The sequence below is a fragment of the Plectrocnemia conspersa genome, unplaced genomic scaffold, assembly GCF_051122295.1.
Source record: "Plectrocnemia conspersa isolate PC_06_02 unplaced genomic scaffold, ASM5112229v1 ptg000003l, whole genome shotgun sequence".
NCBI classification, from domain to species: Eukaryota; Metazoa; Arthropoda; class Insecta; order Trichoptera; family Polycentropodidae; genus Plectrocnemia; species Plectrocnemia conspersa.
In genome coordinates, this window is record NW_028277167.1 from 17,061,542 (window position 1) to 17,086,355 (window position 24,814).

The 24,814-nt window shown below is 31.1% G+C and overlaps 3 protein-coding genes across 4 annotated transcripts; 1 reads left to right on the top strand and 2 right to left on the bottom strand.

Moving 5' to 3' along the window:
* Positions 1–721: 721 nt before the first annotated feature.
* Positions 722–5,686, top strand: LOC148236809 (BBSome complex member BBS7-like). Its single transcript, XM_088182669.1, has 14 exons — positions 722–1,424; positions 1,489–1,612; positions 1,668–1,785; positions 1,858–1,987; positions 2,056–2,246; positions 2,307–2,502; positions 2,564–2,697; positions 2,760–2,877; positions 2,940–3,089; positions 4,221–4,432; positions 4,848–5,009; positions 5,076–5,185; positions 5,251–5,469; positions 5,529–5,686. The coding sequence occupies exons 1-14, from the start codon at positions 1,326–1,328 to the stop codon at positions 5,666–5,668; spliced, it is 2,103 nt and encodes a 700-aa protein (XP_088038795.1). The 5' UTR covers positions 722–1,325; the 3' UTR covers positions 5,669–5,686.
* LOC148236810 (tRNA (carboxymethyluridine(34)-5-O)-methyltransferase ALKBH8) lies at positions 4,445–8,460 on the bottom strand. Its single transcript, XM_088182668.1, has 8 exons — positions 8,341–8,460; positions 8,034–8,265; positions 7,640–7,966; positions 7,001–7,157; positions 6,718–6,943; positions 6,503–6,658; positions 6,274–6,432; positions 4,445–6,142 (listed from the first exon to the last, which is right to left on the bottom strand). The coding sequence occupies exons 1-8, from the start codon at positions 8,434–8,436 to the stop codon at positions 5,687–5,689; spliced, it is 1,809 nt and encodes a 602-aa protein (XP_088038794.1). The 5' UTR covers positions 8,437–8,460; the 3' UTR covers positions 4,445–5,686.
* Positions 8,461–10,320: 1,860 nt separating this feature from the next.
* tho2 (THO complex subunit 2-like protein) lies at positions 10,321–20,823 on the bottom strand. Of its 2 annotated transcripts, XM_088181962.1 has the most exons (26): positions 20,696–20,823; positions 17,842–18,201; positions 17,640–17,773; positions 17,330–17,577; positions 17,120–17,257; positions 16,876–17,060; positions 16,626–16,791; positions 16,379–16,548; positions 16,095–16,318; positions 15,772–16,006; positions 15,290–15,695; positions 15,008–15,223; positions 14,731–14,937; positions 14,414–14,662; positions 14,132–14,352; positions 13,898–14,066; positions 13,646–13,826; positions 13,490–13,583; positions 13,302–13,425; positions 13,104–13,227; positions 12,992–13,032; positions 10,985–11,137; positions 10,832–10,886; positions 10,695–10,750; positions 10,570–10,625; positions 10,321–10,492 (listed from the first exon to the last, which is right to left on the bottom strand). In XM_088181962.1, exons 1-26 carry the CDS (start codon positions 20,719–20,721, stop codon positions 10,456–10,458), a joined length of 4,275 nt encoding a protein of 1,424 aa, XP_088038088.1. In that variant the 5' UTR covers positions 20,722–20,823; the 3' UTR covers positions 10,321–10,455. The 2 variants fall into 2 exon arrangements, 1 of the variants encoding a protein (XP_088038088.1); XR_015808951.1 differs by lacking the exons at positions 10,321–10,492; positions 10,570–10,625 and having other exon boundaries at positions 10,697–10,750; positions 11,623–13,032.
* Positions 20,824–24,814: the final 3,991 nt, after the last annotated feature.

Consider the following 24,814-nt stretch of genomic DNA (forward strand, 5'->3'; position numbering starts at 1 on the left):
AAAATAACATTCACTAGGAAGGGTATAAAATGTTTATATTACTATTTAAATAATTATTTATGAATTAAATTTAAAGTACAAATTAATTTAATTATTTCATTAGATACACATATGAGTAGCGTAGCGAGAGTTAAGTTCGATTTCTTGCAAAATTAAATACCAGAGAATATTAGAATTGTTACAAACAAATTTATAATTTAATTTAAAAAATTAACAATATTAATAAAATATATGAGAAAAATATAAATAAAAACGAGGAATTTCAAAAAGTATTGATTTCATACACGAAAATAACCTTAATAATTGTTAATATCCAAAGCGTACGCATGGTCAGGTAATTCTAGGTTCGCTACAGCAATGGATGGCTTAAAAAATATATTAAACATAATGAAGTAAATGACGTCAGGGTGACTACTGATGCTGATACTACAAACACAATAGCATTGTTATTAGCAATTTAAAATTGCGTTTGAATAAAGAAACCTTTATATTAATCTTTATAAAGGACCCTAAGAAGTATTACTTACGAACAGGTCCGTTCGGTGAGATATTTTCCCTTTGGCTCACTTGCGTGCTAAGTGGTGAGAGTGAGTGAGAGATAAGAGCATGCAATTGCACGCTCTTATTTCTTAACTCATTCTCATTTAATATTCTCACCGACCGAGCATGCTTACGAAGAATATTTAGAAGCGCGACCAAAGATAATAAAAAGCTTTTTTGAAAAGAAAATAATCTTTTTAAAGCTATTAAAAATATATATACAACCTGTTATGAAATTACAATAAAAAAAGCAAAAAATAATTTAATTTGGTTCATCTTTATATATTATATTCTGTGTGAGGTAAATCAGCTAAGGATCCGATGGAGTAGGTCTTTTCTGTGGTACGCGCTTACGATTTGCTTCAACGAAGACTAAGCTATCACTATCTCTTGGCTCTCGCTTATCCAACTTCCGTCTCCAGTCGATAAGTGATGCCTGAGACCTCAATAGATCCCGCACCACCCAATGACCAATTCTGCCATCATGAATTATTTTCATATTCCTATATAAAACAATGTATTATTTATGTTGATTAACTAATATCATGATGTGTAGTTGTAGATATGCGTCTACAAATATTATCATTTATTATTTCGGTCCACAATAATAATTTTAAGGTGTCATATAATATTAAAAGACGCCAAAATCCTATCTACGACTTTGCATATTTAAATGAGCCCAAATTCATAAAATCTAACTATTACCATAATAGATTTTATTTTGATGCACGTTTCCATGGTATTATCGATTATTCTATGTATATCAAGAATACAACTTTCTTACAATGGAGATTGATTTAGCTTATACTGACTATACCGTGATAGGTTTAACACATTCAAATACATTAAAATCGCTATATCAGTCAGATGTAAAATATTTAAAGGTTTGTATTGTAGCAGCATGTTCCAACATCAAACGCATATTTTTAATGTAATACTGTTTATAAGATTGCTGTTGGCGATCAAGATGGTATACTACAAGTTCTTTCAATTAAAAACGACGATATACAATTAAGTTTTAAAACTTTACCAAGTGAACCTATCACATCCCTAGATGTTGGAATGTCTCAAGGTATTTATTTTTATAATAATCATTTTACTTTTTGTTTACTAGAGACACATTTCAGGAGGTGGAGTTTTTGATAAAATATTTGTATCATCTGGAACGGAAATCAGAGGCTATACCAAAAAAGGAAAATTGTTTTTGTGCATTGAAACAAATTTATCAGAACCGATTATTGCGATGTAAATAATTTGTATTAAAATATATATATACATACATTTAATATGTTTATATATAAATATATTAAATTTTAGGAAAGTTTTTGAAACAGATCTATTAGTCGCAGGTTCTCATTGCATGACGCACTATAGGGACTGCAAAGATATAGGCAGTTACATAAGCGGAGATACAATTGTGGATATATCAGCAATTCAAATACAAAATGTATTGATATTACATTACTTTTTATCCTATCTTGAATTATAAACGCTGATTCTATACATGTATTTAAGAGCAATCGTGTCATCGGTATTGTAGCATGCCGCGGAGGAACAGTTCATGCGATTGAAAGAGGCAGAGTATTAGCAATCGTCAGATTGCCGGCAAACCCATCTATTTTATTTTCACCTGCAAATCTAGCCAGCGTCGATTATGTATTCTGTGGTGCAATAGATGGTTCTCTATTTAATCTTTCTCTAGATAGGTATGCATATAAATTAATATTAAATTATTATACAAATAAAAACTGATTTTATTCTAATAGAGAACACGGAAGTATAGACGTTCATACATATTCGGATATAAAAAGAATCGGGAGTGTAAGTGCAGCAGGATGGTGGAATGGTTTTTCAGCTTTCCCGAATCCGTTACTATTACTCGGATATTCGAATGGTTGTATTCAGATATATAATGTGCAACATGACGCTTCTCAAAAATCAATGCGTTTATTATATAACTATGTAATATATTTTAAAATATGTTACGTCTGCCTATATGGATTATAATGATCTTTGATTTTAGAACAGCGACGAGAGTATCACTTCTGTAGCTGGATGGAATAAAGGTATAGTCGTAGCGACGTGTTCAGGCAGAATATTCGGTTTATTGACCGCAGTAGATACAAATACATCAGCTATTAAAATCAACAAATTAAGGTATTAAATAACATGCTTAATATATATTTTATACTTATATACCTTTTTTTATTGACAATTAGGGAAGAAGTACAAGAATTGGAACAACAAGTAGAACGTGAAAGATCTCATTATCATGTAGCGACACAGCCTTTATCCCAAGGCTTATCCGCTATTCCAGCATTGCATATTAACGAAATGGTTAATTCAGAGTTTAAGTTTTGAGCTTTATATGAGATATTTTAAATTATGAATTTTAACAGTGGGGGCAAGTCGAAGGAGATGGAGCTCGTAAATTATTAATTTCACTAGGAGCACCACTGGATATTTTACTATTGCAAAGTACAACTCCTTTAAGATTATTCGACACGGCTCCGAATACAGCTTTATTAACAAGAGCATTTCAAATGAAGGTAATAAAATATACTATTGTGGCATAATAAATATTCAAGAAAAACTATTATAAAAATTGGCTCAACGAAAAATAACTATTTCATCTTTGAGACATTAGAACAAACTTATTTACAATCTATAATACATTTTATTGCAATACTTTAATAAGTCATCATCTTTTTATTTGCTATTTCTTAACGTCTAATTTTTTTCAACATCTTAAAAGAGATTTTATTTAAGTATAAGATTTTTTCCTTTCATATGCGTTTATATTATGCTGGTCTTTATAGATAACCTGGATAAGTTCTAGAAGATGCTTAAATGTTTGTAGACAAAGCAAAGGGTGTATTGTAAAGAATTAATGGTGAACCATCTTGTACTTGGTAACAATTTTTTAATAGTCAATTTTATACAAACTCTTCTGATTGTGAATATGGCAATCCTTAAATATGTAACGATATTTTTCAGCAGGTTCTTTCACATAAAGTTGAACAAATAAGGAAAATGATTTGATATTATTGACAATCTCCGCCTCTAATGAAGCTAGAGTATCTTTTGGGTGGCCCCCTATAAGCGAAATCATTGTGGTTGCTTCCCAATAGCCATAAAAAATCACAAATAACAAAGTGTGTTTGTGAAGTGCCTTAATTTAAATAACGCTTTCTCAAAATGTTGTTAAACATTAGAGAACCAAAATCATTATCCTATGTTTCTGCTGCCTTTTGTCATTACATCTTACACCTTGCGTTAATGTGTTATCATAATTTTCTTCTTTGATAGTATTATATTTGAAACCTACCTATTTGTAAGAAAGTTGTTTTCTGTGTAACATACTTTAAAAACTGAAAGCGTGTATCGATTCGGCAAAAATAAGGGTTCGATATATCCTCTTATTGTTATTGGATCTACAGTAATCACTACGACTGGAAAATGATTTGCCCACTTCTTAACATACCCCATGTTTGATTCATCTTCCATAGATGAGTCAATATTATTGTGATTTTCAGCTGTATAAGTTTCTCGATGATGCTTATTATTACTATATTTTTTTTAATGTTAATAACTCATTTTTCTCAAAACATTACATGGATTACTACATTCTTTTCTCTTCTAATTTATCGATTATTTTGTGAAATTTGGTTATGTTGCAGGGAAATAATGCTCTTTTAGCAACGTATCGTTGCCAAGCAAACACTCAACAGTTGGAAATGAGAATTGGTATATGGATGGAAAGTGTTGCTTCCGGTGGAGATTTATGTATTTACGTGACTCCATTACTGCAACCAAAATGTAGTCAATTCCTTAAGTATTATATTCATCCGCTTTTATGGCATGTGCCGATTGAGGAACAGGAATTTGAAGAGTAAGTAGATCGTTTTTATTACTGAAAAAATTTTATTAGTATATAAATGGATTTACAAAACTAGTATATGTATAATATATTGTAAAGTTCAAGTCTAACATACTTCATTATTATTATGAGTCTTACTTTAAGTGTGATTCAGAGTAACATTAAAAAAATAAAAGGATTATTGTCATATATTTTATTAAAAGCTTTTCATAGTTTTCAAAATAAAATGCATAGACAAAATTTCAAATCTATCTTGAAAAATGTATGAAGCTTACCAAGTTGCAGAATCACACTGAACTTATGGTAATAACGATAAAAATCTTACTTCCAAGAAATTAGTCGCTAAAAATAATTTTATAAACTAGGAACTTCCACATCACGTATTTCTGAATATTTACTATAAATATATATATATATCGTTTTACAGAGATGTTAATTCGCTATCAGTCTTGGGCTCATTCAGTAAATCTGAAATACATGCGTGGCTCAGTCGTCTGTTGCCGGAAATGGCACCACGTCCTCTTTCAAACAGTACGACTATCACGTATCGCTCAGTAATCGCAAATACTGTACTTAAATGCACATATCAGTGAGTTATTATTTTTATAATTATAAGCAATTCAGTCAATCAAAATATTAAAATTCATATTTACAGAAAAGGAGAGGCAGAGTTTAAATCGGATAATATATCAACAATATCAATCATAAAAGACTTTTTATCGGAAGAGGCCACGAAGAAGAAAGTGAGATTGGAAATATCGTGCAGTGAGTATTATATTAGACTTTATTATAATAACATAATCGTAAAATATTTTTTTTATTGCGTATAGATGTTATTAACTCAACATTTCTGAATACTGTTAAAAAAATTCATCCAAAAATATTTGTTCTATTTAATAAAGCAAAAGAATCTAAAATAATCAATGCATTAAGTGAGTTACAAATCGACAGTGAAGCACAAGACATGATTTGTAAAGAATATCTAGAGTTGTTAAATAAACAACCAGAAGAGGAACACGAAAAACATTTGGATTTAGAGCAATTTTATGGTATTTTTATTTAAATTATAATATTCAACATGTTTTTTAATTTGAACATTACTTTTTAGATATCATAATCAATTTATTCATCGATTTGAATAAATTGAAAGGTTTCAACGTGAAGAATAAAGTTCCTGAGTTAAAATCTATATTAGAAGATTATAATATCGAAGCTGTCACATCTTTCATTGAAAACAACATGAAATAAATATTTTATCAATTGAAATTATTTTTTCTTCAATATGACACACCAATTTCCCTGTTCGTAAAACGATTCTTCAACATCGACGCCTTCTATGGTTTGACAAATGCGTTCCAGTTCGCCTTCTTCAAAGAGGTGATAAAATCTCATGAAAGTGTTTTTCTTATCGTTAGGATTTTGGGTCTCGCTCCACAAAATTTTTTTCTTCCAAGGAACCAACATATCGTTATGAACAAAACCTGTTCTATTCACGTGGATGGGCAATTCAATATCGATGGATTGTCCCTGTTTATCCGTTAATACTTCAGTATCTGTTTTAATATCGACGTCATCATCGTCATTTCTGTTTTTTTTACTCTGTTTCAAATAGTTTGTCTTGACTTTATCCCTAGATTGATCTTTAGCCCAAACTGTTATCAAGGCCCTTCCGTCAGATCGTAATATTCTAACTGCTTCGCGTATAGCATTTATTCTTCTTTCCTATAACAATTTTTTTTTTTTTAATATTTTCTCAATATAATTAAAACATTTTTAGTAGTTATAAAATATTTGTATTTTAATATGGGAAATAAAATAAAGGAAACAATAGCCGATCTATCTAGTTTAAATACCTCAGTAACAAAATGATGGAAAACTGCTACTGACAAAGCAGCGTCGAAACTTTCTGATAAATATGGTAATATAAGACAATCCCCTCTAACGCAATCAATGATCCTGCGTTTTCTAAAATCATGACTCATTAGTAATGCATCGCTATAATCTAAGCCGATCTGAAATTTAAAAACAAAGGATTTAATTAGATTTAATTTATTTTAAGAAGATATGTCTATATATTCTAACCGTTTGTACGTCATAACGAATGTGAAAATGTTTTCCATTGCCGCAGCCGAGATCGGCCATAATGGATCCGACTGGTAAACTATGAATAAACTTGCTAGCACACGGCCAGACCTTCATTCGTGTCTCACTAAAATGATCAGCGATCTCTTCGTACACCTAAAGTAAAATAATATCCTTTATTATTTATTCATCATCGTAATCATCATACAACTTACATCATGAACATGTTTATCTTCAATAAGTGACGCATATTTTTCAAATGGTTTCTCCAATTCTAATGCGGCTTTTTTGAATGTGTCGCATTGTTGATGATAATGGCAACTGCATTTACCGTCTGGTCTCACCCAACGAAATGTAAGCGACGTTCTTTGAGTTCGTTCTACGACTTTACCTTTTATGATATCGTACGTTTTCGGAGAGATACCATGAGACCATTCATATCTAAAATATGTTATTTTAGTAATAAGCAGCTTTTATTGTTATTTATTTTTAATTTACCTGGAAGATCCATCTAAAATCATCAACGAACGAGGTGGCAGTGTAAGATAATAACGTTCACTTATTCTTTTAAAATCCATTACAACTGCCCCACCAAGTGATAAAACAATCAATGGAGATAAAAAGGCACTGTGAGTATCAACGTGTGATGGTATACCTTAAATAAATAAATTTCAAGAAATATTATCAGGAAGCGACCACAATGGTTTCATTTTAAAAGGGTTACCCGACATATACTTTTGCTTCATTACAGGGGATGGTCAATTTAATTATTTATAAGCCTATTTTAAACACATAAAATGCTCGACATTTGCTCACAACCAAGCTGACTAGCGGAGACTTGCGCATTTCAATAGGCACCAATGAGAACTTTTTTAGGGACTCTTGTTACATCTACTGCAAGGACTATTTAATATCAATTCTGACCGTCTGCTTCAGCCTGGACTATTCCACATTCTAAACCACCGCTCAATGTCGACACCTGGTCATCTAACTAGCTGAATCATTCACACCACTCGGCATCAAAACCTCAAATTTACATATTACTAAAACATTACTTTGAAAAATTGGGTTTATGTTTATCATAATTTATGTAATGCTAAGAATTAAATCTTTATAGCGAAATTTAAGTATACACACCATGGCCTGGATCGTATTGATTTATTGTGAGCTGATCTGGCTGCTTTTCATACTTGTGTCCCTCTTTTTCTAACTTTTCCCATAAAAAGTTACAACATTCCGGAACAGACTGCTCGAGCGGTTTATTCACATCGACATTATTCACATCGTAAAGGAATTCATAGCCGTAATGTTTGACTTTACGATTTTTCATAGCTCCTTTTACTTCCATTTCGTCAAATTTGACAGACATCAATAGCATTTCTTCCTCTTCGGCGCTGATGAAATCTTCTATTAAAAGCAAACCGTCAGGTTTTTTGATGTTTTCTTTAGGTACGTTCAGCGGAACTGTAAGTTAAATATGACATTAATAAACGTTCATATATAAAACACATTTGTTTACATATATACTAACGCCACGGAAGGAATGAAAGATATAACTTGTGTCCGTGTTGAGTTAACTTTCTGGAACCGTGTAAATTTGCATGAGCTCTCTTAGCCGATATGGCATCTTCGTAGGAAACGACGCAGAATGATTTATCAGGAACTAATACGTATTCGTCCACAGCTCCGTATGGAGAGAATTCCGTCGCTAAATCGACTTCGCGCAATCCGGTAGATAGACCGGCGTTACACAAAACTACATGCTAAAAGTTTATTAGTTTTACAAGTCAAAATATAGCAAAAAACAGGACATAACCTAAAATATATTAAGTTTTCACCCTATGAGGTTCGTCAGTGGGCAATGCGCCCCATTGGCGCTCCACAGCGTGCTGCAATCGTCGAAGTTTTCGCACATCGATATCCTTCTTCGCCATTTTTAATCAGCGTGCTGTTTGTACAAATGTTGCCATATGGTAAAATTACTTATACCAACAGAAATATATAATTTCGAATATGTTATTTTCGTCATAAAAGCCCAAAAGCTGTGAACGCCTACGAATCGACAATTCCGGGTCTTAAGTCACACTTTCATTTACAGCAGCAATATTCTTGGCTAAACGGGCGCCACGGTGATGCATAGATCTTAATCTATCTCCAACGCTTTCAGTCTTATCATTTTTTTACTACGTTGCGAATTGTTCGATCAGTGGACGATGAAATAGTCTGCATAATCTTCTCATAAATTTCGATATACAGTTAGTACAGAATTCGCGTTAAGCGACCCATTTCGTAAATATGTAGTTGTAAACCAACTTTGAACATGTGTGATTATTGACAGCTGTCCGATTTACAGTGTTGTCAACATAGGAAACTCGAAATGGATCATCTTGTACTACTGTAGAGAGTACAATATAATTACTCAGTAGAAAGCAACCGTCGAACAAAGGTGCTTTGTCACAAAAAAAGGAGAAAACTCATAATTTCTGATTTACATGAAACAGAATTTAAAGAACTACTAAACTCACGATAGCTGCACAGATTTATGAATGGTGCGATTTACCAGGGAATTATTTTAATATATATATATATTATATTATATGTGCATTTAAATAAATACTTTGTTCCATAAAACGAATTGTTTGTGTATTTATGTAAGGAAAATCTTCAGAAAATAATTCGTTGCAGAGCTACTTCATAAGGTATTCATTATTCTGACCAATACTCGCTCGCACCTAATTTATCCAACAGTAATATACAAGCAATTCATTTTATGAAATAATTATTTTACATATTGCTCATTTAAATTGTCTTCATTCTTGTAAACCAATAAGAGTTAATTACTATATTCAAAACTACTTAACCACATTAAATATTTGTACAATTTATTTTTGATCTTCGAGACACGTCGAACAATATCCGTTATCTTCACATGAGATAGTATTGCTACTCGAAACCATTAAGGCACACAGTGAGCGATCGCAATAATTTCGCCCAAAATGTATCAGACTGAATACTTCTTTAATTTGAGAGATTTGTACACAGGTGGGGTTAAACAATACAGCCGTTGGTTTAAATAAGCATTTTATCCCATTAGTCCAAATTACTAAAAATACCACACTTATTCAGATCAGCATTCGAAGAGAACCAACCGACTCGACTCCGGCCAGCGCTACGTTAAATAAGAGACCAGAGATACTCAACACATTCCCTTTCTCATTCGACGTGGTCGCCCGATACTGGCACCTTCATTTTATCTGTATATTGGTATAATTCATATTTTTGTAGTTAAACTGTGTACAATATAGCTAATCCGGGTTCTTTATTTAACTCCGTTAAACCTCATTATCCCTGGTCTCTAAAAGCTTATGTAATAATGTTATCAATAATTGTAATTCTTTCAATGCATTTGTAACTGATATTGAGCAAAAAATATTTAATATCTGTGTGTGATTTTGGTGTATAAAATGGATTTTTCTTGTTAACAAATAGTAGGTTTACTATTATCAACTTTGACGGAAATTATACATTCATATATATATATATATATATATATATATATATATATATAGTTATGTGAGATGGGATTTTAAAGATATTTTAACAACATTTTAATTTTACGCCTTTTAATTTCAAATTTCAATACATTCATTCATTTTATGGTAAAATACTGTATGATGATCATTATAAACCATTAGAAAACAAATACATATTATGTTCAGATTGATTGAAACATTTATTTTATGATAAATTAATTTATAATATATCATATAAATCTAGTAATTTGTAAGATTTTTTTACTTTACATTAACTAAATTAAATGTAAAAAAAATATTTTTATTGTACATTTAAAAGAAATTGTACTAGGATTTTAAAACTATGAAATAGTGACAAAATAATCGCAAATTTTTTTTCCAGTATTGTAAAAGTATCGTTTCGTCTTCTCTGTAGCATAATCATCTTCGCAATTTTGCTTCATGGGATCTAGTTCTAGTGCACAGGAATTAAGGAAAATATTTAATAGTAATTAAATAATATTATAAAAATATTATTATGTTTTAAAAGGATATTGTTTATCACGTGAATCTTGCCTCTCATGTGATCTATCTCTATATGGTGATTTTTCCTGAATAATACAATAAAAATAATTACAAATTACAATCATTAGTAAAAAAAATAAAATAAAAACAATTACTCTTTTGTGATGATGCTTTTCTATATGATGTTCATCAGGCTCTCCGTTTTGATGACCTAAATTAATGTAAAAAATAATAAAATATTTACTGCTAAGCAGATATACAAAATGTACATACATATATAAATTTTATTTACCTTTAGGTTCGTCTCTTCGCCGTTTTTCCAACAAGATCGGTTCCTCAATTCTATCCTAAACGTTACAGGTCAACATTATATTTCATTTCTGTACTAATAAAGGTATTTTTATGAAAAAATAAATATAAAACATTCGTATAGAACTAATGATACCCTTTTCCGTCCGAGCTTTCGTTCTTTTCGTGTCTCTCGATCTTCAGGAGCTCGCAGTTTAGCGTTTCCTGTACTTCTTCCTGTGCTAGTTTTGCTGCTTCCTCGTGCTCGCTTCTCAGAAGGTGAAGTATCACGTTCTCGATCTTTATTAACCTACATAAACTCGTTGTTTAGTAATACGCATATAAAACCGCCCACAATTTCCATATGAAATAATTAACATTTTTTTCCTAGTACAATATTACACACACATCGCATATATCTATAAGTATATAATCCATAGATTGTATATTATATAAATATATTTATACAATATTAATATTTATATAAAATTAATGTTAAACAATTACCTAATAAACACATAATCAATCAAGGAGTAATAGATAGTTTTCTAAAGACGATACAAACTTCCGTGTTATTTCAAAGTTAATTTAAAATTTCACATCCGTAATTTTAGTATAATTATTTGCACTAAGGCGAAGCAAACACTATTCGAGTAGTATCATACTTACAAGATGAAGCTTTATAGGCAATATGGAAGAAGATTGGGCTGGGAGGGTTTAATATTTAAATATAATGGTTATCTTTCCATATTGACATTTATTATTAATTTGAGCATTGATCATTTAAAAACTCACTTTTTAATGGTATTGTCTTTACTTCTTGTAATTAATCCAAATTGTCCAGGGAGCATCTTTGTGGATATTCTTCGCGTTTTTGTTATAGTATATTTGTACATCGGGTTAATTTTTAGTGTAGTTTTAATAATTCTCCATCGTATGAATAAATCCAAAATATTTTTTTTATTCATTAATATTGAATATCTGTAGTTATCGCACTAGTTAATTTTCTTCAAATTCTTAGCATATTCATTTTATAATTCTCACAGTATCGGAAACTGATTGTGATTAAAAATTTATAATTGATCTAAAAGATACGACTGTACTCTTCATATATTGTGGATTATTCTAATTGTAAGTAAGTTCTTTTGTATTTCATCTGTATTGAATGGTTTTCTTCATCAACTTCAAGTAGATTCATGTTGGAGTTTGCAGTTTAGTCTTCGGCATCCAAATATATTTTGTCTTGGGTATTTTTTTGTATTCTTCTTTTACATCAGAGCGCAAGTTTTTTGTAGTTGTGGATTTCGGTCGAGATCTTCAAAATTCACCATCTTGAGTAGAAATTTCCAGTTAGTATTATTGTCGGTTCAAAATAGAAAAATGTATATATTTTATTCTCGATTATTTTCTCAGAAATCCAAAATAACATTTTTCTTTATCCTGGTGTTGGCAAGGTTCTTAATTATCCAAATCAGACATTTGAATGCCATTTCTGTTTCACCATTGTAGAATTTATTGTCAATAAGCAGTGACGTTTTCCAACATAAAAATTATATCCTCGCTGATTGCAATTAATATTAAAATAAAATGGTCATTTATTTTTGCTAGTCTTCAAAGTATCGAATGTAGATTTGCAGTTATTCTTCCTCAAATGCAAATCCTTTTGGAACTCTTTTTAATATTGAAAAGTTTTATATGATCAAAAAATAGCATGATTTTGATAAAATTGCCATTGCAGTAACTCAGCAACATTTTTTTAGTAAGTATTTCTTCGGAATAATTTCATATTATTTCCATATAGCTGTAAAGCAAATTGAGTCCTCTTGAGAAATTTGTGGTAGCAATGAACAATTCCAGCATTGATTCTTCTTATTTTGTACATTGATTATTGAGTTTCTTGAAACATCCACTTAATGATGACACATTTTATTACATACAACACAATTTTAAATATTCCTCTTTGTGAAACCAAAGCATAACTCAGTATAGTTTTTAACGTAAGCGTTCAGCAATCTTCTTTTCAGTCCTCAAGTTGAAGAGTGTACCGGTAGTACGAAGCACAATATTTTTTATGACACGTTATTTTAAATCAGCTTTACTTCAGATTCAGCCCAATCTCCAAACCAAATGCTGGCGCCGCGCGGCACATACAGCTGATACTAACCTTGAATGGTAGTGGTTCTTCCATTCTTCTTCTTTTCAATTCTATAAATTTAAAAAAACGTGTGATAATTGAAATACAGTTTATTTTTAAGAGTACTTTTAACGAAAACAACCTCGATCAGAAGCATCTTGTCGAGATCCGTTACTATTACTGGTTGGAACATTGTGGATTTCTTCGGGCATGTCAAATGGAGAAATATATGAGGGGGATGCTTCATCTGCATAGCGTTGCTCATCCTAAAATATACAGATTGTAAAAAAGAAAATCACATAACACAAAATTAAATCAATTCATCAATCAAAAAACTCACTTTATAACTTCTATCATTTGATAGTCTTTTGCGTCGCGACAAATCCTCATCTCGTCCGCTACTTTTACTACTAGGTTTATTCTCCCATAGTACTTCAACAGAATGCCTTTCCACATATTTCACTCTGTCGTTTAATTTAATACATTATTATTAAATAATTTTATTTTTAATATAAAAAATGGACTTACGCCTGACTGCTTTCTTTCTTTTGATCTTTCTCTGATGGTTCATTTCTGATGGACTTTGAACGATCCTTTCCAGATTCTTTTTTGCCATCTTTGTCTTTAAAAAAATACGTATTATTAGAATAAGATTTAATCTTAATAAATATAAAATATATTTACCTGCAGTATTATCTCCATTAGAAGTTGGCTCCGATGTATTCGTGTTTGGTTTAGTGTTTTCACTAACATGATGGAATTCGCTCTCGGACATCATCAACGATGAACGAGCCTTCAACTGTCCACAGTAACTAGTAGCCAAAATATATATGTCTTGACGGTGATTTTTTTCCATTTCACAAACCTAATTTTAATCAGTTTTAATAAAAATACACAAACCAAGAGATTAGTAATATATTTGTTTTAAAGCAATACCTTATCAATTCTGCGCAAGATAATCTGACTGACTTTAGCCTGCAGTGGGAAATGTGGTAAAATCTGTATTAAAACTATAAGTGAATTTCGTATTTGGACATAGTCTCGAGAGTCCAAACATACTAGCATAGCCTTTGTCATTTTATAATGCCATTTATGACAAACGTGCCTAAAATTTATTCATATTATCATATTTAAAGACAAATCATTAAAACGCGTTGATTTCTAAAATACCTGTAGTTTTCATAACCGACGTGATCGTTGGCATCAGAAAATCTGTTTGACATGCGGAACTTTGTCACAAAACCGGGTGATTGACTGCATTCCTTTTGGAAAATCTTTGGATCTGACCTCCAATGCATTGCAGTGGCGAGAACACCTTCCAAAAATTTACCATAACGAGTAGCTTCGCCCTCGGTTAAGCATGTAACCGTGTAAGTGATATCGCAAAATAACTAGAGATAAAAAAATATGTTGAAAAGAAGAACAAGTTGAAGTATGACAAAATAAACTTACTCGATCGTAGCACAGTAAAGTTGGAAAATTTGCACATTTATAAGAATGCAAAATATGTAAAAAGTGAGCGCAGTATAGAGCATCTGTAGCTGTGAAGAGACACCGAGGAAAGAGGCACAACTGTATGAACTGCGTGACAGTTTCGTTCTTAGCCGATCTCGAAGACCGCGAAAGAAACCACGAGTCTTTTTCTTGCTGTAAACGGTAAAGCACTCTTTCGACATGGTCTTGCTGTTTACGTTTCTCGTCCTGCATTCATACATAAAATATTTATATAAAAAATTAAATATATCGATTATTTAGTGATTAAAACTGACAATCAATTTTTCCATAAGAGTGTTGTATCTATCATGCTCTTTTCGTCCTTTATTTGCTGAACTATTGCTATCGGAGCTATTGGCTTGTATTGCCAGCTCTCTGAATCGGTCGACTTCTTGTTGATATCTCGCTTCAGGTACGCGCAAGTCATATAACGTTAGCGACCAGAATGTAACGTAAAATTCAGGAGATATATCATCCCAAACCTAGAACATACAAAGTTTTTAAAGCATAAATATTTTTTAGTAAAACACGGGGCTAGATATGATATATAACCTTTGACGGTAAAGTAGTTAAAATGGTTTTAACAATTGGACTCATCGCTATCGTGGCAGCTTCTACGTAACGCTGTTGTTTAAAAGCTTGAGTTCGCTTGCTATCGGAATTTTCTCTTCGTAGTTTCTCATAATGAGCTGCTACACTCCACGAGATAGCAGGACGTGCCAAGAAAAACGCTACATCGGCTCCCAGATGATAATCACTGAGCATCGTCTAAAAAGGCACAGTATTTGATAATTTGTATTCATTTAAACAATTGGTTTAAATGAATGTATTTACTTCAATCGAAGGGATTCGTGCCACGTATTCTTCATGAGTGTGCGCAGCGGCTAAGAATACTCCGAATTGAACGAGAGCATCTTGACACTGATCGATCAATCGTCCGACAAGCTTGAGATGAGGACGTTGAGCTCCTTCGATTCCACCTTCGCGATATGCGCAGCAGTGCCGTTGTTGGGCAGCCAGTATACAAAGAGCGGCATCCAATCCCTCTCCACCGCCAATCAGAGCTTCTTTGAGACGTTGAGATGACTTTTTAGTGTTGCGTACTTGACTGAAATAACCGGCTTCGGCTCGCAACAACTCTCCTCCGGACATTGCGTCCAGTTGATCGGGAGTCATCTCTTCGGCGGCTTCGATGCCTGCCATTTTTTGTACAATTTCTTTTAGAATAAGCAAATCCAAGCTAAAAGTTTAACAATACAAATTTTAATCTATCAGTCGTTTTTATCAACCGTCAGTTTTGAAAAAAGTATACGAACCTTTTCTTGGCTTTCAACTGATTAGCTACAAATTGCAGCATTGCAGTCAGATCGATGGCGTATTTCTTACAAGCGGCACCGCAGAACGCCGCTAAACCTTGAAGCCAAGGGGCGGCACTGGAGCCGTCGAGTTGAACGCGTTCACGACGGCCTCCACCGAGAGCTTCGACTAAGCAATACCCCAACATGTCGTACGACAAAGACGTTAAATATTTAAGAGACTCGACTACGGGTCCTATAAATTAAATACATTTTAAATAAGCTTTCATGATCATAGTAGAAGTAGTATTATTAAATCCAATTAAAATATCAATTATTCACACCTATTAGATTGTCATATATCTGTATTTGCATAATAACATAATCGAAGAAAAATCCAGGTGCTGCATGACTCAGTTTGCCAATTAGTCGACCTTGCGGTTTAACGTTTTCTTTACTGACCCTCTTCATAATGCCTTTGATCTGCTTTTGAGCATCAGCTCTGCGTCGTAAAAGAGTTGCATGTCTAAGCGGTGCTTCGTTTTTCCAACGGGCATATAAACAATATCTATAAAACATAAAACACATTTAAAAATACAATAAATATATTATTACAAATTTTAAATACCTGTGTTGATAAGGATACAATTTCAAAAGACTGTATACTTCTTCTGCCACACAACAATTGCAATCCATATAAGATAAAGCTGGCAAAATAGCCGAATCCAAAATAGTTAATATGTCATACTTTAAAGGATCTCCTTTTACAGAACGTGCCGATTTACAAATACGTATTATCTGTTTTTTTAAATAAAAATAATTAAAAACGATAGTAGTTAGTCGATAATCTTATTAAAAATAAATAGTTATTTTACTTTGTAAATTAAAACTGCATCAGAATGAAGAGCAGGACCGAGCGAAGCCAACGCAGGAATGACTACTTCTTTTAAATCGGTCAGTTCTTTTACTGGCGCAACTGCCAATCTATTCTTCAGTTCTGCTACCGGTTTAGTTTTGATATTTGGAGCGATCGGGCAATATCTATATATATATATATAGAAAAAATGTGCAAAATATAATAATTGAAAATTAAAATTAATAATTAAAGACAAAAATAAAATTGACCTTGTGTATATAGGATGTATAATTGAATGGATCATTAGACACAAATTTTTGGTCGCCAGAGGGTAGCTGGCTGCATAATATTCTGGTAACTTTGACGCTAAAGAGCTGAAGACGCTCCAGCATCCGACTTCCAACAGAGCCGCTCCTAGTTGCAATTTTTGATTACCTAAATCTATTACACGTTCCTGAAAATGTATGATTTATCACAATCAATATAAAAAACCCAATAATTAAAAATATATACCTGAGACACTTCGATAACTTCTTGTTCCTCCCCCGGCTGTTTGTTTGTGCTAATGATATTCATGCGACGCACATACTCATGCGCTTCTTGCATTTCTTGTTCACATTCTTTCCACATAATTGAATCATACGGCCGTAACTAAAATACGATAGATATAAAGCATAAATAGAGATATAAAGCGATTACAAAATAAGAGCATTGTGGACTTACCCATGAATATATATCATCTAAAGATATAATTTCATACTGTAATAACAGTGCCGTTATAACGTATAAACCATGCGGAGCGTTACTGGTCAAATACGATATATACTTAAAACCGAGTACTTCGCAAACTATGCGAGAATCGCTCATGTACGATTTAATCAATGGAATAAATAAATCTTCCAAATCGTATCTTAACTCGAACGACTCTAATATTATGTCTAGGACTCTATTTGGATCCAAATTAAAGCGACCTGAAATATTTTAAGTAATAAATACATTTTAATCGTTATTACAAATAAAATTTCTCTATTACCTATCAACGATTTGATAATCTCCAGAATACTCTTAGGATCGACGTCGTCTGAAAATTCTTGATTCAATTCTACGATGAGTTTTGCATAACCTTCGGATTCTTCCCGAAACAAATTAAACTTTCTCTGCTTATAACTAGTGAAAAATTTAAATAATTAACGTCGAGTAAGAAGTATGTTGATAAATAATAAAATTTTACTTACTACAACTTGGTCTTGACTTTGATAAACTTTGTATAGAAATTCTTATTGACGAGCGTGCCTACGTCTTGTAAGGTGTCGATTTCCAGTCTTTCTTTAAGCAGTTTTTCCGATAGAACGGATTCAGCTTCTTTCAACAAACGACACAAATCTGCCCGTTCTTCCGGAGTTTCAGCGGCAGCATCTAAGACGCATGCCACATCCATCAGCGTCGCCGGTAGCTCTGGATGAAGATGAACGATCGCAGCGAGCGTATCGGGAGGGGCGCCGCGAGCTTGAAGCAGCAATGCGGCAGCCTCTTCTCCCAGACTGGTATTATTTTTTTGTTCAGCATTTTGAACTAGTTTTTTTATATTTTGCACCCTAAAATGGACAATATATATATATATATTGCTAGAAAAGTACAAAGATACGACAAACATTTAATAAATATTAGTATTAATAAAAAGGTATACTTTAAAAATAAACAATTTTATGTCAACTACATACATCAATTCGTCTAACAACAATTTCTAAAGCTTCTTTTGCAGCAGCTGCAGGTAATTTCATATGCATATTAATATAATATTTATTACAATCTGCCGAAGTAACAGTGGCTTCAGACTCGTCTATAACGTTCACCAAATTTAATCGATTTGATGGATCCACCAGCAAATTTCTAGCAGAAAATTTAATTTTTGAAAATACTTCTTCAATTTATTGGATGCATCATTGGCGAATACGGTGGTCGAAAAATTCGTGTATGATTTGTGTGTTCAACAAGCTGAAGCGCTTTCTGGGTATGGTGAATGGATCCATCAAAATGAATAAATTTGGTAGATGCTATAAAAGAGTCTGTAGTCATTATTACTTCGGCAAATTGTAATAAATATTATATGAAAATACCTGCAGCTGCTTTAAAAGATTAAATTTGAAATTAAAAACCTGTATACAAAAATGAAAGAACTCTAAATATGTCGCACGAAACTGATATAAATTTTAATTTACGTATAGGGATGGCAATACATTTATAATTGTTTTGTATTTCAAAACGTTTAAATATCTATGTATGTACATTTAAAATTTCGACTTCTTCAAAAATATGTCTATAGACATGCATATGTCTAAAATCATGTTTATTGCGATGTTAAAAAAATCTGATTCTTATGCAGCCGTGGATGATAAGAAAATCAGGAAATACAGCAGAATATCGATGATTTTATAATGTATTTTGAGAGTAGCTACAGTGATAAAATCATAGATGTTATGAGGTGTGAACCTCGAGTGGCTGCAATTAACACATGGAATACACGAGCGAGGAAACTAAAGAATTATGGGAGGACCAAGAATGAGATTGAAGGGTTTCGAACTCAATTTCCAAATTTATAGAATTTTTAAAAATCCTACAAGATCTCCCAGCTGAAACCGAGATCTTTGTGGAGGAATAAATGTTTTTTTAGAAACTTATCTTAAATGCATAACTTATAATTTTCAGTTTTAAAATAGTTGGCCTTGTTTCTAAAATAATGTATTTTTAATACATAGGAAAATTCTAGTTATTAATTTGTTAAATAGTTGATTTATATTCTAATAGTTAAATTATAAACTACTTAGTTTTTATTTTAAAAAGTAATTATTTTGTTAAATTTTTATACAGCATTTTTTTTATAAATATAAAATATACTTATGACATTCACTTTATTTATTTTTAAGTTTTGTCTTTGATGTTTATGTTTTATATTTATTATTGTTTTATTTTCAACTAATAAAATTTATTTGAAATCAAAAAATTTGCAATTTTTACTTTTGTACAGGTATATATATATAAATGTTAACATTTTGTAGGAGAGCCTTATGTCGCGTTAAAGTTTAGTTATTAACATGATGTCGGTTAGCGTTTTGTCATGTAATCAAAAGAAAACCTGCACGTGATCTGTCAGAGTTGCTGGAGATTACCATATAAAGAGCTTTGATACTTGAACTCGGGCTTCAAACGGCTCCTTAATTGGTACTTCACTTGATCAGATTCAGACCACTGGGAAAATGTTGAAGATGAACGTTGCCAACAAACAAGCAAATTTTGAAGATGTTATAAAAATTGTAGTTTTATTTAATTATTACGTTCTTTTAAGATGAAAACACAGTGCTTTTAATTAAATGTGGAATTACTTTTTAGAGCTAAAGCCAGATATAAATATAAGTTGCAGTTTTAAAAATTGGTAGTGTATCTACTGTGTGACTGCAAACACTAGAGCTAACTTCAGCGGATTCTCTGTCGAGTAGTTTAATCTCGGAAACATTCGAAAACTTACTGAAGAGTAAAAGTGAGACTACTTTTTCAAATTAGCTAAAGGATTGGTCTCTCTTCATTTGCAACTTCTATAAGGAAATTCAAAATAAGAATATCAAAGAAAAATGTTTCAGATTGTAAGATTGAATAACGAATCATATTGTACATAATAAAATGATTTGCATTTAAAAAAAATTGATTATACATTTTACTGTATGTCAAAAGATTGTATTCGTTTTTCTGAACTGTTAAATATAAACTATTAAACTGATTATTAAAAAGATTTAATAATATATGATATATTTTCAATAATAAAAACACAGTACATAGTCGCCAAATCATATATTAGGACCAAAATTTCATAACAAGAATAAATTGATGCATTATCGCGCATGTATCGAAATAAGCAAACTGGCTATTATTTAGTATGAAAGAAACGCACAAACGTCTATAATTGTCGTACAATCGATAAGGTATCGTTCACGGTCAGAATATGGGTGTTAAAATGCGTATTTTGATTTCCGATGCGAAATCGGCTAGGTGGCTCTCGAATGTCAACATTGAAAATTAGTGAAAATAAAGACTTACAGATCTTGGTCTCGGCGCGTCGCCATCTCAGGCTAGACGTGAGCCTCAGAAGAAGTCGGCTGTCAGAGAACAGCGAACAGGTAGCGCCAACGAGCGCGCTTCGCCACCGGCTGGTTCCGAAATCAGACGCGATACGCAACGGGATTCGCGAACACCCGGTAGCATTTTCCCTAACAAGTTTCCCTATACTGTGAGGAAATTTTAATCACTCTAAAATTGATTTTTGCGTTGAGAATATTAACCACTTGGAATTTATAAATATCTTTTAATATATCATAAACTGAATGAATAGGTAGGTAGCAACGCCAGCAGAACATGTGCAAATAAGCATCCTTGACTAATGAGGGTTGCTTTATTTTTTTAATAATTTGACACACTTTTGTTACTATATTGCCCCATACTTCTTTGAATTTATAAAACGCAAAATGTTTTCGTATAAATGTGTCCTCAAAATAAAGATATCTTTATTCCATTACGTCCGTTGTTTATTATTGGGTTTATTCCATTATTTATTATTGCTTGCGTTTGTTTTAGAAATGGTGGAGAAAATATTTATAGCTACAGGATATCACATACTGTTGAAAATAAAAATAATAAACTGGAAAAAGGTTGAGAAAAATACATATCGTCAGTTTGTTTAGTATTATATATAGTGTATAGTTCGTTCCAATATACACGTATAAATTATTTGTAGTTTCATTAAATATATTTTTTGAATGTATAAGGATGTAAAAAAATAATAATAATACTTATTATTTTACATCTGTGCTAGCAAAAAATCTTTCTAGCAAATTTCCCAATAATAATGTGAATAATAATAATAATTATAATAATAATAATAGTTTTCTTAAATCTAAGTTTTTTTTTTAAAAGTCACAAAAGATTTGAAAATTCATTCGTTTTTAATTTTTTTTATGTGAATGTAATTTTTTGGATATATAATATAATTTAAAAAAATATATTTTGCAAAAAAATATTATTTTTTTATTTTTCCCATTTAAATGTAATAATTTACTATTATAATTTACAATATAAAAATATGATTTTCTTGGAACACTTTTCAAAAAGAAACCCGCATGTTGAGTGGTTAAGAGCGAACTCAACAAAATCATATTTTAAGATAATCGACTTTCATCTTTTGAATAAGTTAGAAGTTTACTAATAAAACATGCTTTTTTTTATCAATATTTATATGTGTTGAATGAATGTATTCTTATACATATGTACATAAATAAAAGGCTATTGCAGCGGCTCAATCTGTGACTAATTGCCAACTGTGCACAATAGAGTGAAAAGGCGCAGAGAGTAAAATATATGTTCTGTGTGTAATTGCCATCGTCTTCCAAAATACCATTAAATTTCAGTGCAATCCTATTTTAATAAATGTAATTTGGCCGATGGGTGGTGACGGATGGCAATTACACCCAGTTGTCTCACCGTTGAGGTCCGCCACGTGTTGCTCTCTGCCGCTGTTACGTCAGTGTTACCAGAGTGCCGCCAAGTTTTGGCCATAATGAATGAATAAATAAATAGATAAATAAGCCTCCACAGTAAAATTATTATATTTATATAATTAAATAGTTAATATCATATATTGCAGTTTTAAATATAAATATAATCAACTCATATTTAGGACTCAGGAACATTTTATCGAAAAAAAAAATTATAAGTAATTTACAATGTGTGTTATATCACATATAAGCTTAAATAAATAAAGGTTATTAGTTCTACAGAATAACATTGAATAGTCTCTGGTCGTGTCGTCGTGTGCATGCACTTCTTAGTAACACTGTTTGAATATTTTTGAAGGTAACGGTTACGCTTTTATTTCGATTATTTGTTGCGCTAGTGGACTGACGTCCCAAGCGACCGCCTGTATATATTTCAGTAACAAACATGTAAATTCTATAAACTTTTAATAAAAATACTACTGTAGCGTTAAATCTACATATGTGTAATTGCCACCCGTCTGCAAAAAATATATAAATCAAGGCTATTTTTCTTCACTGTCCTCCTTTTTCACAGTTCTATTCTTTCGTGCTACTTTTTATCATGTTCTATTTATTCTGGTTACAGTAATCATTATTGCATATTAAGTTAACGCTTTGAAGAGTATCGTCGTACATGTATGATGGTCTATCGTTTACTGTGTACTCCAGATAGTTATAAATATACTTATAAGTGAAGAAAGTCTACAAAAGTCGAATAATATATAATAAATTAACGAAATATAATAATAGAAAAGTGTTTGTGTATGTTGTGTATTAAATTAAAACAATAAAACGTTGAGAATCACAGACTTTTTCTATAATTTACTATAAATGCAATATTAATAAATAAATAACAGCAGAAATAATTATGGAAAACTACGTAAAATTAACTGACTCCCAAGTATATTTTAACAAATTTACAAATGCGTTTAAATTAACTCGCATCTCAAAGATTAAAACGTCCTCTTTAAATATTCTCCGTTTTAACTACACATGTGTAATAATGATGCTAAACATACATATAATAATTTCATGGTTGTTTAACAGATGTCGTCCATGGCATAAACTAAATTTAAGGTAAATAAAATAACTACATTTTGCATGCTTATGAGATTTATTGAAATTTTGCTATTGCAAAATTACAGTAAAGATCTATAATCAGTGGTGTAGTGGGGTTGGAACGTGCCTCAATGTTGTTTCGGTACATTTTCTAGGATTGAAACGCGTTCTGGTAGGATTTTTTATAAGGTTAAAATTTCTTTGGGTTTAATTTAATAGTCATCGACAACTACTATATAACAATCAAAATAATCAGGGTAATCATTTCTGGGTTCACATTAACTGAAATTTTATTAATCAACCTAAGGGAGAGTACCGTTCCGGTAATTATTTGTTTAGAACTACACCATTGTGTCTATGAGGTATTATATCCGAATACTTTTGATACATTTATGTTTGTACTTACGTAAAATCTGGTTGTCCTAAGAATGTATTACTGAGCACGCACTCTTATGCCTTTCATACCCTTACTAAAATATTATTATTTTATTTTATTTCATTGGTGAAAGGGAATTATAAGACATGGAGCACCCGACACATGCTTGTGACTGATCAATTTACTGTATTTACATAAATGGTAGTCATAGATTAACCAGTATATTTTTTCAATTAAAATGCATATATATTTTTCATATTTTTTATTTAATATAATACAGTGGCATTTTTATTTTTTTAAACAAACTCACATAATTAACTACAAAGTATATGATTTTTATTACAAAAATCCTGTTTCCTCAGCAATACGCGCTTATGGATAGTGTCACAACATTCGCTAAATATATACTAAATTTGGTTACCAAGTATTTAAAAATATGGCTATGCCCAAGCATCTTTTTGCGAATTATACAGCGTTTTATACATCGTATCAGTATAATTTTATTATTAGAAAAACTATTATAGACTAGAGAATTTGTCGCAAAAATGTGACATAAAAAAGTACACACTTAATGTTTATCATTAAACTATTAAGACTTAAATATACAAATAAATTAGTTCGGGCATCAATATGGAAAATATATATATATATATATATATATATATATATATATATATATATATATATATATATATATATATATATATATATATATATATATATATATATATATATATATATATATATATAAATCATTTCATGTGTTTAATTATGGAGGCAAACTCATAAGATGTATATTTTTAAATGCAATTGTCGGATTCACTATAAATAAATATTTGTTCATTTCTATAAAATTAACTAATACTGTTATGTTTTGTCTTATAAAAATAACTCAACAAGTGTGGTAATCGTTTTCATATTGAAGTAGTTAATGTCTCATTTTATAATAATTAGATTACCGTAGAAAAACAAGCCTTCATTTTTGTTTTGCCTTTGTACATATTTGTATATTTTACATTGGAATTTCACTAAAAAAATTTACTATCAATCTTATTTCAAATATATTATACAATAGAGATCTTCATTATGAGCGTTAATACATATTAAAAAATATGAGATCAACTTCTGAACACTATACAAGTATTACTAATTATCAGCTTATTAATATTTTTTATGTTAATGTCTATACATGTA